Genomic DNA, 14,210 nt, shown 5'->3' on the forward strand with positions numbered 1-14,210 from the left:
TCTGTAGACTTCTGTTAGCTAACTTCATTTTTAGGGATTAAAAGTACTTAGCAACATGAGTAACATCGCCTCTGAGAGTGGTAGTAGTCTTCAAAGGAAATACTGTGCTAGGGAACATTATTCATAAAATAATATGGTGAGAAATATTCTCAAAAGACAGAGTCATGCAAAAATATTTGAACTAAAAGCAAATCTGAATAACATTTCCACCTGAGATATGGTCCCATTCAATTACTTATAATACCTACATCCATTTTATTAAATATTTGCAGGATCAGATCTTGTCTTGCTACTTTTACTTGTACTAAGAACTATATTACAAGTGTTAATATTTGTTATCCTGAGCTTTAAATTTTTGTATTTAAAAGAAAGAGGGGAAAAAAAAGCAGCAGAGGGCGCTGATACCACCATACATGGATGTCTTCCTCCTTACTCTGGATTTCCCCTTCCACTTAAAGAAAAGCCTTTATAAAGAGCACTCGCAGCAACTAACAGCTGCAGAGCAGCAGCTTCTCAGTATTCTTCTTTGCAGGAAAGAAAGCAAAGCTTTTTTTATTTTCCTAATAACAGCGATTATAAATGTTTAAACAGATGGGAAGAACAAGCCAAACTGTGCTAATTATTTTGTATGTATTAATGGACGGTAAGTTGGAGAGATTTGTTTGCTTCATTTACTTTCAATTTTGTTAAATGTAAAGTGAACTACAATTTACTGTTTTGTTGTTATTTCTCTTTATTGCATTTGCTTTTACATTTCAGTGAATACAGTGTTAATTAAGTAGTTCTTTCAGAATGTCAGGAAGTTTATTTCTGGCTTTTATTTATAACTTTTCTCTGCATGGTCACTTTCTTATAAGAGTTTGGCTAAAAGACTGTCTAGGAGACAACTATATTACATCACTGTATGTTTGGTTTTTACTGTCATCTCTGACAGCATCAATTAAGTTTAATACTAGATATTCTGTTGAAAGCTATTCTGCAATTGTCCTTGCTATCTTACTTACCATCCCTTCCCTCAAATGTTAGAGTTTTACAACAAAATCTTCCTGGTTAGAAAAGTTATATTGTGCCTATGCATCTGTTTTCACTGACCATATTGATTTATGCATTTTATGCATCATAATTGTCTGTTAGGGTCATCTCAGTCTCTTAACTTAGAAAAAAATAGCTATTTTTATGGGATATTTTGAAGATATAAACCCTTGTATGATCTGTATTAGTTTAACTTCCACACAGCTGTAAACTTGTAAAGTTGTAACCTCGTGTCACAGTAGGCCATGAGAAAATGGGAAGTAAATTTTAACAGTGTTGCTGAGTTTATGTACATTTCTCCATGTTGTAGTTAAAGCTTTTGAAATGGAAATTACACCAGCCGACAGAGTTGTTGAACGGATTGGAGCAACACTGATACTCACATGCAATACTACTGGCTGTGCATTACCAAAGTTTTCATGGAGGACCCAAATGGACTACCCCCTTGGAGGAAAAGTGTACAACAACAAGACACATTCTACCTTGACTATGAATCCAGTTAGTGCTGAAAATTATAATGATTATTTATGCACTGTCATCTGCAATAAAGAGAAAAAAGAGAAGAGTGTCAAAGTTGAACTTTACTGTAAGTAAAAATGCTCTTTAAGTAGTACTCATTTGCTAAGAAATTATATTAAAAAAAAAAAAAAAGAATTGTTCTTAGATATTGTAGTTGGCAGTTATCTTGTAGTGCTAGGGTAAGGAATCTGATATAACTCAACATACATTTCCTTGTAAAGATTCCTCTGTCTGTTTCTTCTCAGCTACTTTCTGCTTAGCTTTTTACCCTGAAAATAGTATATATTCTCATTCTTGGTAATACTTGAAAGCTAGAACATAGACTCCCCCAAACATTTATAGAAGTGCAATAAAAATAAATGGTGTGGTTTAGATGGACATACATGGGAAACCTTCAAGTGCAGAGCACCTTACCAAAGTCTTGGCAGTATGCAGGATTACAATTCAGATGTCTAAAGTTGCCAGTATGAAAAAATGGGATGCTACTAGTGTATCTATTGTTACAGATTCCTGTGCATTTTTAGGTAGCTGTGTCACTAATTAGGTGCCTTGCTGGATCTCATGAAATAATCTGTGATCATATTCTAAAAAATTGTACAAATGCATTTCTTCTTAGTGTGTTAACTGCTTATAAAATACCTATATGTCTTCATATCAAGGAATGTCTTGTTATAGAGTTGATATAAGGTTGATAAAAGTTGATATGCACCTTTAAACTCGTGTTGTTTAATGCATGGACCCTGCTCTGATGTTGAGTCTAGGGCCCATCTCCGGTAGTCTGAAGAAGTGGGCTTTGTTCTTCTAGCTTTTCCCAGTGATCCTATCATTGAGACCAGTGCATCTTTAGTTGTTGGAGAAACCGCCACTGTCATCTGTAAAATTCATGATGTGTTTCCTTCTGATCATCTGGAATTACTCCTAAAGAAAGATGAGCAAATTCTTCATAGAAAAACTTTTGAAGGAGATGTCAGCACAAAAACAGAAACCAAAACTGTGGCATACTCATTTAACCTTACAACTGAAGACAATGGTAAAGAGATTGTTTGTGTGGCCAGATTACAAATTGCTGGTATGGACTTTGAGCCCAAAGAAAGATTAACTTCTCTGAAACTGAATGCAAACTGTAAGTGTTTTTATATTAGGGTTTTCATATCAAATACCATTTTATGCTGTATTATGTGGAATGGATTTATGAAGTTTGTGCATTTATAATCTGAACTTCTTTGTATATACTTAATTTATTTTCTAGTATCTATATTTAATTGCAAAAATATCAAAAGTAGGATATACCTTTTATTTATTAAATGTTATCTCTGAGCACAGTCTTCTAACATCTTTGTGGAACAGATTGTTTTCAGGTTTGAAGCCTAGGCCATATAAGTTAAATAGTTTTATTCAGCAACAGTTAGTGAGAAACCTGTGCACATTGCCTTAGACATTTACGGTTGTTCAGAATTTAGGCTGTCCTGTAAGAATTCATCTGTCTCTCTCTTACCTAGGGCTCTGGTACTCAGACAGAAAGTGAAGACCATAAGAACAACAAGAGTATCCAGATAAACAATTATTTTTAAAATTGCTTTGGTATGCTTAGCAGTTTCAAGTTTGTAGCCCTTATTCAATAGGGAGACAAGTGTAAGAGTAAACAGAAAGGCAAGTTATTTGTATGCATTGTGCCTAGCTTAGCTTTCAAAACTGCAAACTCAGTGTCTTATTAAGTCTAGAAAAATTGTTCTGCTGTGTTACTGGCATCCATGCCATTCTTTTTTTTCTTGGTAGTGCATGCAGTATAACTGCAGAGGAGTTAATGTTAAAGATGTGCATATCATTCTCCATTAACATGCAAACCATATCTTTCTTTTGTTCTTTTCTAGTTGGTCCACAAAATACTTCCATTAATGCATCTCCAGGAAACTCATTAATGGAAGGACACTTTCTAAAACTTACTTGTATGACTGACAGTAATCCACCAGCACAAGTATTTTGGAGAAAACATCTGGCAAAGGAAACCATTCAGCATTTCATAGAAAACAGTGTTCTTTCTATTCCTCATGCCCATTTCACTGACTCGGGGCAGTACATCTGTGAAGTAGTTAATCCTGTAACTAATAAAACTGAGAAAGCAACCACGAACATTGTTATACAAGGTACAAGTCTGCTTGCATTTAACTATTATTCAGTAACTAGTCTGTGGCTGTGTATTGAGTTAAAAGTTGCTGAAACACTGATAAATAGGAAATTATTGGGCTTTCCTTTCATGTTTTCAGAATTCAGCTTTTGATTCATTGCTGTTCTTTGTGGGCTATGGTTTTCTATGCTTCATTTTCAGATAATTCTCTGCTGCTGTGCATTTGTGCCTCTATACAAAGCAATACTCAAAACGATAAAGAAATCTGAAGAAGTAGTGCCATGGGGGACAGTTATTCCCCATTGAAATGCCAGTGTCCATAGCAATTTCATAGGGACATCTCCGTCTCCTGCTTTGCACAAGTAATCCAAAAGGATTATATATTGTTGTTGTTATTATCAATGTTACTGCTACTGTTTCTGTAGAGCCAAACGTTTCAGATGGAATCTAGGACAAAAACTAAAATGACCAAATATTTGGGTGAGCAGTTCCTGACTTTTTTAAAACCCTCTAACTTTAGTTCTATTTTATCTTATGCAGAAATAAAGTAACTAATTACTATTACATGGTTGAGAATAGCTTATCGACACATTCCACGTTGTGTTATTTCACTTTTCCCATACTTATTTTTACCAGATATTTGTTGTCTCCACAATTTAGAAACATTGTAGATAGAAACACAGGTGGAAGAAGGAGAACTCTCCCCTCACTACAAGGCATTATGTCTACTCTGTCAAATTTTCTCCTTAAAATAGTCTAAGGAGGAGGTTTTTTTTCCCAGCAGACCATTGTATAGAAACATTTTTTTCCTTGAACTGTTGTAGAAGGCTCAGTGAAGAGTTCTGCATTATTTGGAGCACGTGCATGATAAGAGAAAATGGAGTCACAGGATGGCCCTAGTGCCACGGTTATTTAGGTAGCTTTAAATAATACAGAGTGAAATCTTTAGTACAGGTAACTTATATGAAGTTGAATTTCCCTCACTCCTTTTTAATGGCAAATGTATGCATGAAGCAAAGAAGCTATGTAGAGAGGTGCCTGTGTATTCTCTACTGGTATAGTTGGTATAAGATCCAGCCATACTGGTATGGTTGGTATAAGATCCGGTTAACAGCATACTATGCAAATAGAAAATACGTTCTGAAGATTTTCTGTGGAGATTATATTGCATCTTTGTCTTTCTTTTCAGTTACAACTTTGAATCCTGTTCTTGCAGTCTCCATTCAGGCTATGCCAAGTGCTGGCTTCTAACCTATATTCAATTGCAGCAGAGTTTCATTTCAGTAGTAAGCATGTTCTTCTGCTTTGGCCCTGCTGCTGCTGTTTATTGCATGATAACAATAATGCTGTGTAGGTGTAGGGCTCATTTCTGACACTAATCCATCTCTTTAACTTTTTTTTTTTTCTTATAGCTCCACCAAAAAATGCATCACTAATGGTTTTCCCATCGAGTTCAGTAAAAGAAGGAGAAAGTGTTACCATCTCTTGCTCAGCTACAGGTGTCCCAGCTGTTCAGATTATCCTAGAAAAAAAAATAGGTGATGTGGTCACAACCCTTAAAACAGAAGATGGCAAATACACCATAGACAAGGTTCAGCCAGAGGATGCAGGAAAATATGAGTGCACATTCACTAACAAATTTGGAAATCATTCTCTAGATGTAGAGCTTGATGTCAAAGGTCAGTTAAAATAACTATTGTATAGAGTTAATGTTTTAATTTTTTTATTAGATGGATGAGATGACAATGAAATGTCTTTAAAAATACTGAGATGTGTTGTACAGATTCTTGTGTAAGTGGTAAGATATTAGTGGTTATGAAAACTTCTGTCTGGAATTTCAGAGCACAGAATAATTGCTTTAAAATATTTCATAAATCCACTTCTCCCCCAGACTCTGAAAACAGGATTTAAAATTGTGGAACCTAGTGAAAAGATACTATTTTAAGACTCTTTCCTTTGCCTTTTGTATTTCTTTTCTGTTGAGGGAGCACATCAATCTCTGGGTCTGTTGGTCTGTGTCCTTTCATGAACTCAAGTGATTGAACAGTGAATTTAAAACAAGAGAAGAGAAGGCTCAATATATTGAAAAAGATATGCAAACTACCCCACCGATTTATAAAATGCTATTTCTGTCAGCTGCTGTTGTTTTAGACTGCACTGTTTTAAGGACAGCTGGTGACAGAGTAGCATTCAAAACTACACACTTGAAGATAATAGCGAATCCATTAATTGGATTAGTGCTTTGTATATGCAAACTTCATGAGATTGTTTTGTTTTGTGTTTTTTTTTTTGCTTCCATTTGTTGCTAAACTTTACCTTTATGTTTCTTGCCAGTTCCTCCTCAGAATATTACTGTGTTAGTTTATCCATCAGAAAATGTTAAAGAAGGAGAAAATGTCACTATTATGTGTAGCACATACAGTAACCCACCATCACAGATGATCCTGAAAAAAGTTAATCAAGACGAAGAAATAATTCTACCAGCAGTCAATGGAACCTTTACTCTCTATAATGTCACCAAAAATGATACAGGCAGATATTTGCTTGATGTTTTCAATGAGGTTGGAAACAACATCAAAGTGATAGAGATAGCTGTTGTAGGTAGGTAAATCTATTGTCTAAACTTATTTTGTTTGTATGTTCTAGTAGATTTTGTGTCAAGGTAGGCAAAACAAGTTCATGGCTAATCTTTGCACAAAAACGTTGAAGTTAACCTAAAAAAAAAACCCAAAGCAACAACAGGAAAAGAAAAACAACAAAAAACAACCAAACAAACAACAAAATCAAACAAAAACAACAACAACAAATCAAATGAAATAACAGAGCAACTGATGAGGATCTGCTTTATTTAACCTTATAGAATGGATGTTGTCTCTGTTACATGAGTTGGCACTGTAGCTGTAAGGACAGGGCCAGAAAAATGTAGATTCTAACCATTTTCCTGTGTGTTTTGTGAATAGTGAGGCTAACCCAGAGAGATCTAAATATTGGGCTTCTTAAACATGATCCTCTCCTGAAGCATTACGTTTCCAGGAGATGGAAGTATCCCTATATTGTTGACTGGGTGAGATAGATAGTATTCTTTTGTTATTCTTCCGGAACTCCATGGTATTCTTCATTGTTGATGATATCAAGTGTGTTTGAACTTGTATAGTATGTTCAAGACCAAGATTCTGGCTAAGAATTATAATGGTAACTGTGGAGTTACTAAAGAAAAAAGAAACAAGGAAAAGGCATTGAAATGTGCTTTGTGGAAGAAAACTGAAAAAGTGTTCCAGTAAAGGTCACTAAAATAACTCTGCTTTTAGTTATACATTAAAAATCATGTAAAAACCAATTCATGCAACTTTTTGTATTCATTTGTCTCTGTTTTCAGGAAAATTGGAAAAACCAGATCAAATTATGCCCCTGATGATTGCACTCTCCTGTGTAACAGCAATAGCAATACCTGTGGTTGCAATTTTGATCTACGTGTCAAGAAAAGCAAAGATAAATGGATCCTACAGTCTTGTTAAAGCATTGAGGCTGAAAGTGTGATTGTATGAATATAAATACAAATAGTTCATGATAAGCAATGTTATTTATTGTTGTGACTCTTTATATGCCTATTCCAAAAAATATGGTAACAAGTGATTTGAGGACAGGTACCATATGATAGCAAATGAAATTTTTTTGTGCTTTAAGCAGTATTTCAGAATTTAAATTGAAGGGAAGGCTAGCATGTTAGGAGTAGGTATAGCACTTCTGTGTTGAAGCATGATAAACCAAGAGTTTGTTGGAGAACTAAGTTTGTACATAGTGTATAAATTGTTGCAAATATGTTTAACTGAATATCAGTTTGTAAAATTACAGTCTCTGCAGCTGTACATAGATGTTGTTAATTTAAATATATAAATCAGCATTATTTGAACTGATTGATTAATAATATCTTATTTTGTATTATTCTACAGATTGAATGTCTTTAATATAGTCTTTCTGCTTGTGGCAATGTTTGGAAAATGTTCCCTTTTCACTTATTTTGCTGTGAACTGTGTACCTTCAAAGAAATTACACAATCACTGTCTGATGAATACACATCTGATTATTTTAAATTAATTTAAGATCTCAAGACTCATTTGTGAAGCATTGTATTTTAGTTAGTGAGTACATTACTATAAATATTATGTAGGAAGGGGCTCAGATTATAAGATAGATACTTTTAGGACAGCTGAAGCATTTTTATAGGAATTAGTCATTCACAAAGCAGTGACAAAATTCTGCTGTTTTGTAATGAATCAAATTAGACCCTGTATTTAGAACATAAGCTGCCAATAAGTATGCTTTAGAGATTTCCACTACAAAATACTACTAGTGTGTTTCTTTTAAATCCCCCTAGTGATTCTTGCTTAATATTTTGTCAGCATACCTGCTTTCATACTTTCGTACACAGAAATCACCTGCTGTGATTTTGCTAGTTGAAAATGTATTTACTTTTTACCTATGGACTTCCTCTGATATCTGTAAACTTAAAGAGATCTTGGCATAGGTTAGTATTACTAAAGAGAAAGCTTGTATAGTTCTTATGCACATTCCTGTAGAAGAAGCTACTGAAAGTTACTATCCTTAGCAACAGCAGGTTCTAGAGTCATGGGAAGCCGTCTCTGGAAAGGCACAAGAAAAGCAGGCAGTTCCCTAAACAGAGAGAGAATCTGTTCGAATGACCTCAGCCATGCTGGCGGTTGTTTCCTGAAGCAATGTCCTTCTCAGGCTGCTCACTGTGGAAAACCAAATCACATGCCTGACAATCAGTGCCTGTGCTTTACCCTGTTTAGTGCCTCTTTTCACCACATCCTCTTTCCAGTGCTGGAAAAGTGCCTATGAAAATAGCAGGTCTCCTGTGCAGAGGCAAAGATGAGAGGGGAATGAGAAGTGCAATTTAATGTTATTCTCTGCTACATCCTTGCCAGCAACACTGCTTTGACTCATGCGGTTAGTGATGTTCACTGAAGATAAGGCTGTACGAGGTACAAAGCAGTATTAAGTGATCAGGCACTGAGGTGTTGGAGTACATTTACTGCCAGCAGCCCTGAGCCACTGTGTTAGGCACAAGAATGGGGTGCTGGCTGTTCCAAACTAGCATGAAAATGCAAGATCAGAAATATATATGAAAGGAATTTCTTCGTGTTATTTACTATCTACAAATGATAGCAGCTGCCCCCAACAGCAATACAAACACAGGTGTATTTTGATAGCTAGCTGCAGGATAAGGTGGGGTACAGATCTCTGTGTCTTCTTCATAGCTTGTTCAGAAGTGTTTTGTGAACAGTAAATCGTTTCATGCAGGGTTCTGTGCTTGTCTACAGTTGGAATGAGAGCTTTGGAAAATGGGAGTGTAGTAGAAAAAGAGAAGTATGGACTTGGCTTGGAGGAATATGAGCTTGAAGTAGGAGAGTGAAGAAAAGATTGAAGACAGAGGAGGAGGAGAGCTTTGACAGACTCATGACATAAATTTCTTGGAGGTAATCCCAAGCGGGTTTATTCATGATGTCAGGCATATCTCTGTGCTGACTTGTGAGCAAACTGGGAAGTACAATTTTTTTCCCTGTATGAAACTTCAGTGCATACACATTTTGTCTACTGGATATAGTTCTTGTTGCTGGACCTGGAGAAAAAAAAAAAAAAAGAAGAAGAAAAATTAAAATGCATAGGATGTTTCAGTTTGAAGAGAATTCTGAAGAAGGAGGGGATGTGACTGAAGTTTTCTAAATTGTGAAGGCAGTTAATAGCAAACAACAAATGCAAAACTGTTGTTTGCTAAATCATGTGATGCCAGAACTGCAGGACCGCTAGACAAGTGGGAGACTTGTTATATAGTGGAAGATATTTCTTAACACAGCAAATAATTGGAAGCTGATATTGCTGGAGATTGTGATGAAAGGCAGTATCAATTGGTTTAGAAGGGAAATGGTGAAAAAAATAAAGAACTAAAGAATTAAGAACAAATACTAAAGGGAATAGGCAAGTATTCCTCAGGCTAGTTTTGCATGCTGACTGTAAGCAGTCACTCGCTGCTGTAAACATACTGCCATAGTGGAATGGTTGGTCAGACCCAGAAAGATATTTCTGCCTTATGACTTTCTTTGAGTGGGCTTGAGTGAGGCCTGCTTGGGTAAGGGGTTTATTAGCTCTTGTCATGTTTTCCTCTCTTCTGTTGTCTCTTAGAAGGAATAAAAAGAGAAACGATGAGTGGGAGAGAAATACAAATCATCTCACAAGAGCACTTCTGCACTTCTGTATTTTTTCTCGGAAATTCCCCTCAGGTTCCCAGTGTATTTGTGATTTTGATGCAGATCTTTATGTCTACATGACTTGTCTGCCCTCTCAGAGTCTCTATACTTAATAGCTAATTGAGTCAATAGGGGTTGATCTTTGATTTCAGTAGGCCAGTTTCCATAAACATGAAGTGAATAAGCAGAGCTTGCAGTGCTCATTTTAGGAGAGGCTGCTCTTGTGTGGGCAGCAAACTTCCTCTCCTTGAAGTTACTAAGAACCTTACCAGGGAATCTCTTCCTCTACAGCCTGATTTTCAGTATTTCCCAGGGCATTTCTTCATTTGGACAGCAGCTTGTTTTATGGGGGCTAAAAGTTCATTGTCAAGTAACTTATCTTTTTATTGAAAATCACAGAAGGATTATAATTTCTCCCTGCACTCTCTCTCATCAAGTGCAGAGCCTCTGCCCTGGCAAAAAGGTATAAACAACAGCTCCAGCCTAGCAAGTGCTTTCAGGAAGGGTCTCAGCTGCCTGGAGGTCTAGGTAGGAGCCCCTGCCATGGGGCTTGCTTTTATGACTGACAAAATAATCTGTAGAGCAGAGGACTGTGAGGTTCACTCAGGTTTTCCCTGCAAAGTTACTTCATAGCTTATAGAGTTGCCTTTTACCCTGCCGGCTTGTGCTCAAGCACACCAGTTGTCCATGTGTTTGTCCCAGCGTTACTGTGGGGCAGTGCTAAAAGTTAAAGGTAAAATGAGTCTAGATATTTAAAACTGATTACAAAATCTGATTCCCTATAGCCAGTTTGAGACATGCTCCTTTTACAATGTAAAGTTCAAATAGAAAAAGGTAGCTTTTTAAACAGTTTTGGGGAATGCTTTCAAATGTTTTTGTAGGTATACTGAGGGGAATGTTTAATTTCTCCTATGGCAGAGGCATTAGTTCTTCTGTCGTCCTTTTGTGCCTTCCTCCCCACAAGACAATTGTATTCTGTAATCAAACTCCCTCTTATCTCTTTGATAAACTAAACAAATTGAGCTGCTTTCTCTATGAAGTTGTTTCTATGGTGCATAAAAAATCCTCACAGTCTTTTCTAAATCCTCTCTACTACTTCAACATACCATCTAACATGTTAGCAAAAGAGTGGTATATGATCTTGAACAGTATTGTCTTGCATGTATGATCTTGTAGTATTTTTTTATTGTTCTTCCATATTTGTTAAGGGCTTACAGTGGTGGAGACTTTATTAGTATATTAGTTTTAACTTTTTTAGCTTATTAGTTTTAACTGTGATGTAAGTCTGTGACATGGCTACCAGTTAAGCCACAAAGCCTCTTTGCTGTAGCTAGTCAAACTTAGTAGATCGAACTAGCTTTTTACATTCTCATGCCCTTTGATGCATGTGGAAAAAAAAACAAACCATAGCACTGGATACTTTAGCACTACTTCTAATGTGCAGCTGGAAAGAAAACATCAGGAAATGGGCTTGAGGTATACTGGCTTCCTATCTTCACCTCCAATGTATGTGCTTAGCCTCAACAAATAATAGTTTTCTTGCTTCAATATCAGAAATAAAAATAAAACAGAAATAAAACTGCCTACATTTTTTAAACTGACAATAGATATAGAAAAATAAAGTAAAATTTAGGAACATATTCTCTCTCTCTCTATCTGTCTCTCTCTATATATACCAAGTAACACTAAAGTGAGGTAAAATGGGATAATTCTTCCCAGTTGAATGATTCATTTGAGCACTCCTATCTGAAAAGCATACAGACATAAACATTTTAGGGAGATAATTTAGTTTTTGTAGATAAACTCTGTGAAAAAAGGAAGAAAAAATCCTTCTCATGTACAAAATGCAATACTGGCACCACATTGTTGTTCTGTCTTTTGTTCTAGTTTGTAGTCAAAATGGCCTCCATGCTGATTAGTGAACAGGGATGGAGCAGATAGCAAGACTTCGTATTGATTAAAGAACATTTTCTCTTCTGACAAATTGTGACAGCACTGGCATAAACCACTCTTCCCAAGTTGTCTAAGTAAAAAGCAAGAACATGGGAAAACAGTGCTCTCTGTACTTTGTCTACCAGCCAAAAAAAAGTAGCATAGCTGTAGAAGAAGCTAAGGAAATGTACAGGATACAAGAAAATTTATTTCCATATCTAAAAGTAAGTTCATAGGCTGAACATTCTGTGCTCAAAACATAGATGTGTTGAAATATCCTGCTTATAAACTTGATTTGTCTTTGACTTATTTTTTATTTTATTTTATTTTTGACTTTATTTTACTATTTTATAGCAAGTAACTGTGATGATGTCAACTGAAAAGCACACTTAACCAGTAGTATGCATGTATGATTATTCCTTTTTCTTCCCTGTGTCTAGCTCGCTGTTAAAACAATACACTGGAGCTGTATAAGGCTCCAAGATCTGACCTTCTGTGGATGTGAAAAATCTCCTGGTAGTAACAGTAGCTACTGTGGGGTCGTGGTGTTTTTTTCTTGTGTGTGTGTGTTTTGTTTTGTTTTTGTTTTTGTTGTTGTTGTTGTTGTTGTTGTTGTTAGCAAAGCCCTCTTGTTCCAGAGACAAGTGAATTGGATTGTGATCTAATGGATTATCCATCTGTTCAGTCTTTGGCATGATTGAACAGTGAAGTGAAAGTAAGTACTAGCTGAGACTGATGCTGGCTCATCCCCAAGGTTTCTACCATTTTCTATAAGCGTATGCACATAATTTTGGAACTAGACCCAGGAAAAGAGATAACAGGGCAATTTCAGAAAGAGACAGTCAAAGGGAAACTACATTAACTATGACGTAGAGCATAAGAGCAACCACACTAGGTCAGACCAAGATATTTTAACCAGAAGTGGATAAAAGTTAATGCCTAAAAAAACGCTGGGGAAACATGAAGTGTATAGTAACATCTTCTCCAAATGCACTCCCCACTTCCTGTCTTTTGAAGGTCAGGCTTCTTGAGTTTGCTTCTCTGCATTCAGTAGTTCATGGTGGATTTGTTTTCAGTTTGTTTGTTTTGCCTCTTGATATTATGAAAATTCACAGCATCCACAACATCCTATGTCACGGACATAAGAGAATGTAACATGAAGAACTCTGCACAGTATCGCTGCAAGCTGCCAGCAGCGGGAGGGAGAGATTTGACAGTGATCCCAGAGAGTATAAGTGGAGGGCTGAATGTGCAATATGTATTAAAGAGTAACTCTCCATGCAGTCTGTATTGCCAATTACTGTAGTTAATGTAGTACAAGTGAGTAATCAGAATTACTTTCACATCTGAAGAATTCTCATTTAGATATTTAAAATTCAAATTGTTTTTTTTTTAAAGCAAATGTAAGCATATTGAATAATTACTTTCAAAAACAAGGTAGCATTTTGTATGATTTATCAAAATGAGTAGGTGAAACAGTAAACCAACAGCATGCAGCAAAGATGAAATGAGCTCCTTTTGTTAGAGCCTGTTAAGAGTGTGTGATCAGAGCTCAAGTCTGTGACACTTGAAAAGAAAAGGTGTCAATTCTGAACCACAAAATTAATATCCCTGCCTGTAGTTAAATGATGAATAACTCATTTTAGTTTTATCTTTCTTGCAGTTAAACTCTCAAGCACAGAAATCTGGGAAGTGTGTGATTTGAGTGCCTTTTAAAAAGACCCATCCTTAAGTTCCAGTTTTCTCCTGGAAGGAGACAGAAATCTGCAGTCTAGAGAAATGGAATGTAGTGCTGTGTATCTTCTAGGTCACCCTGAGATATATTCCATACAAGAGTCATACACAAAAGCACCTTAAATTTTGTATAATATAAGTTATTGATGCAATTCTTGGTAATTTCCTAGAAGTTGTGCTGTAGGATTTACTACTTTAAAGAGGTCACAATTAGATTGAATTGAAAACATCAATTGTTTTTTTTATTATTTATTTATTTATTTATTTACTTATTTTTGGAGAATATACTAACTACAGGTTTAAAAGCCAAAGTATGAGAACCTTTGTGGCTAGTGTAAGCCTATTTTTGCATATCGTTTAATCTACTTTGCAACTTGAAGTTTGTAATCTGCAGGTATGCTTAAACACCCTTGTCAGACAGATGAAAAATGCGTCTTGGGAGGGCAAAGTGCGTTTTCTGTTCTTATCACAGTCTTTCTATATTCTTCCACTTATCAGAGCCTAGAGAGAACAGTGGGTTGTCTGCGATGTACAATAAAAAGACAAGAGATTACATTCAAAAGATACAACACTGAAATTTCCAGTTTTATGTGAGCAACAAG

General features: G+C 35.9%; 1 protein-coding gene across 2 annotated transcripts; it reads left to right on the plus strand.

Moving 5' to 3' along the window:
- Positions 1 to 497: 497 nt before the first annotated feature.
- VCAM1 (vascular cell adhesion molecule 1) lies at positions 498 to 7,771 on the plus strand. 2 transcript variants are annotated; one of them, XM_422310.7, is made up of 7 exons: positions 498 to 643; positions 1,343 to 1,618; positions 2,357 to 2,674; positions 3,423 to 3,695; positions 5,089 to 5,355; positions 6,011 to 6,277; positions 7,053 to 7,771. In XM_422310.7, exons 1-7 carry the CDS (start codon positions 580 to 582, stop codon positions 7,211 to 7,213), a joined length of 1,626 nt encoding a protein of 541 aa, XP_422310.2. In that variant the 5' UTR covers positions 498 to 579; the 3' UTR covers positions 7,214 to 7,771. The 2 variants fall into 2 exon arrangements, with proteins under 2 accessions (XP_422310.2, XP_004936608.1); XM_004936551.5 differs by lacking the exon at positions 2,357 to 2,674.
- The last annotated feature ends 6,439 nt before the right edge of the window (positions 7,772 to 14,210 follow it).

Source organism: Gallus gallus, chromosome 8 (assembly GCF_016699485.2).
Source record: "Gallus gallus isolate bGalGal1 chromosome 8, bGalGal1.mat.broiler.GRCg7b, whole genome shotgun sequence".
Lineage (NCBI taxonomy): Eukaryota > Metazoa > Chordata > Aves > Galliformes > Phasianidae > Gallus > Gallus gallus.

What these genes read in the sequence shown, in the direction of transcription:
- VCAM1 (XM_422310.7), top strand. Translation starts at nt 580, where the DNA reads ATGTTTAAACAGATGGGAAGAACAAGCCAAACTGTGCTAATTATTTTG. An exon ending in TCTGAAACTGAATGCAAACT is followed by an intron (nt 2,675 to 3,422) that starts GTAAGTGTTTTT and finishes GTTCTTTTCTAG; the next exon opens with TTGGTCCACAAAATACTTCC. An exon ending in CACGAACATTGTTATACAAG is followed by an intron (nt 3,696 to 5,088) that starts GTACAAGTCTGC and finishes TTTTTCTTATAG; the next exon opens with CTCCACCAAAAAATGCATCA.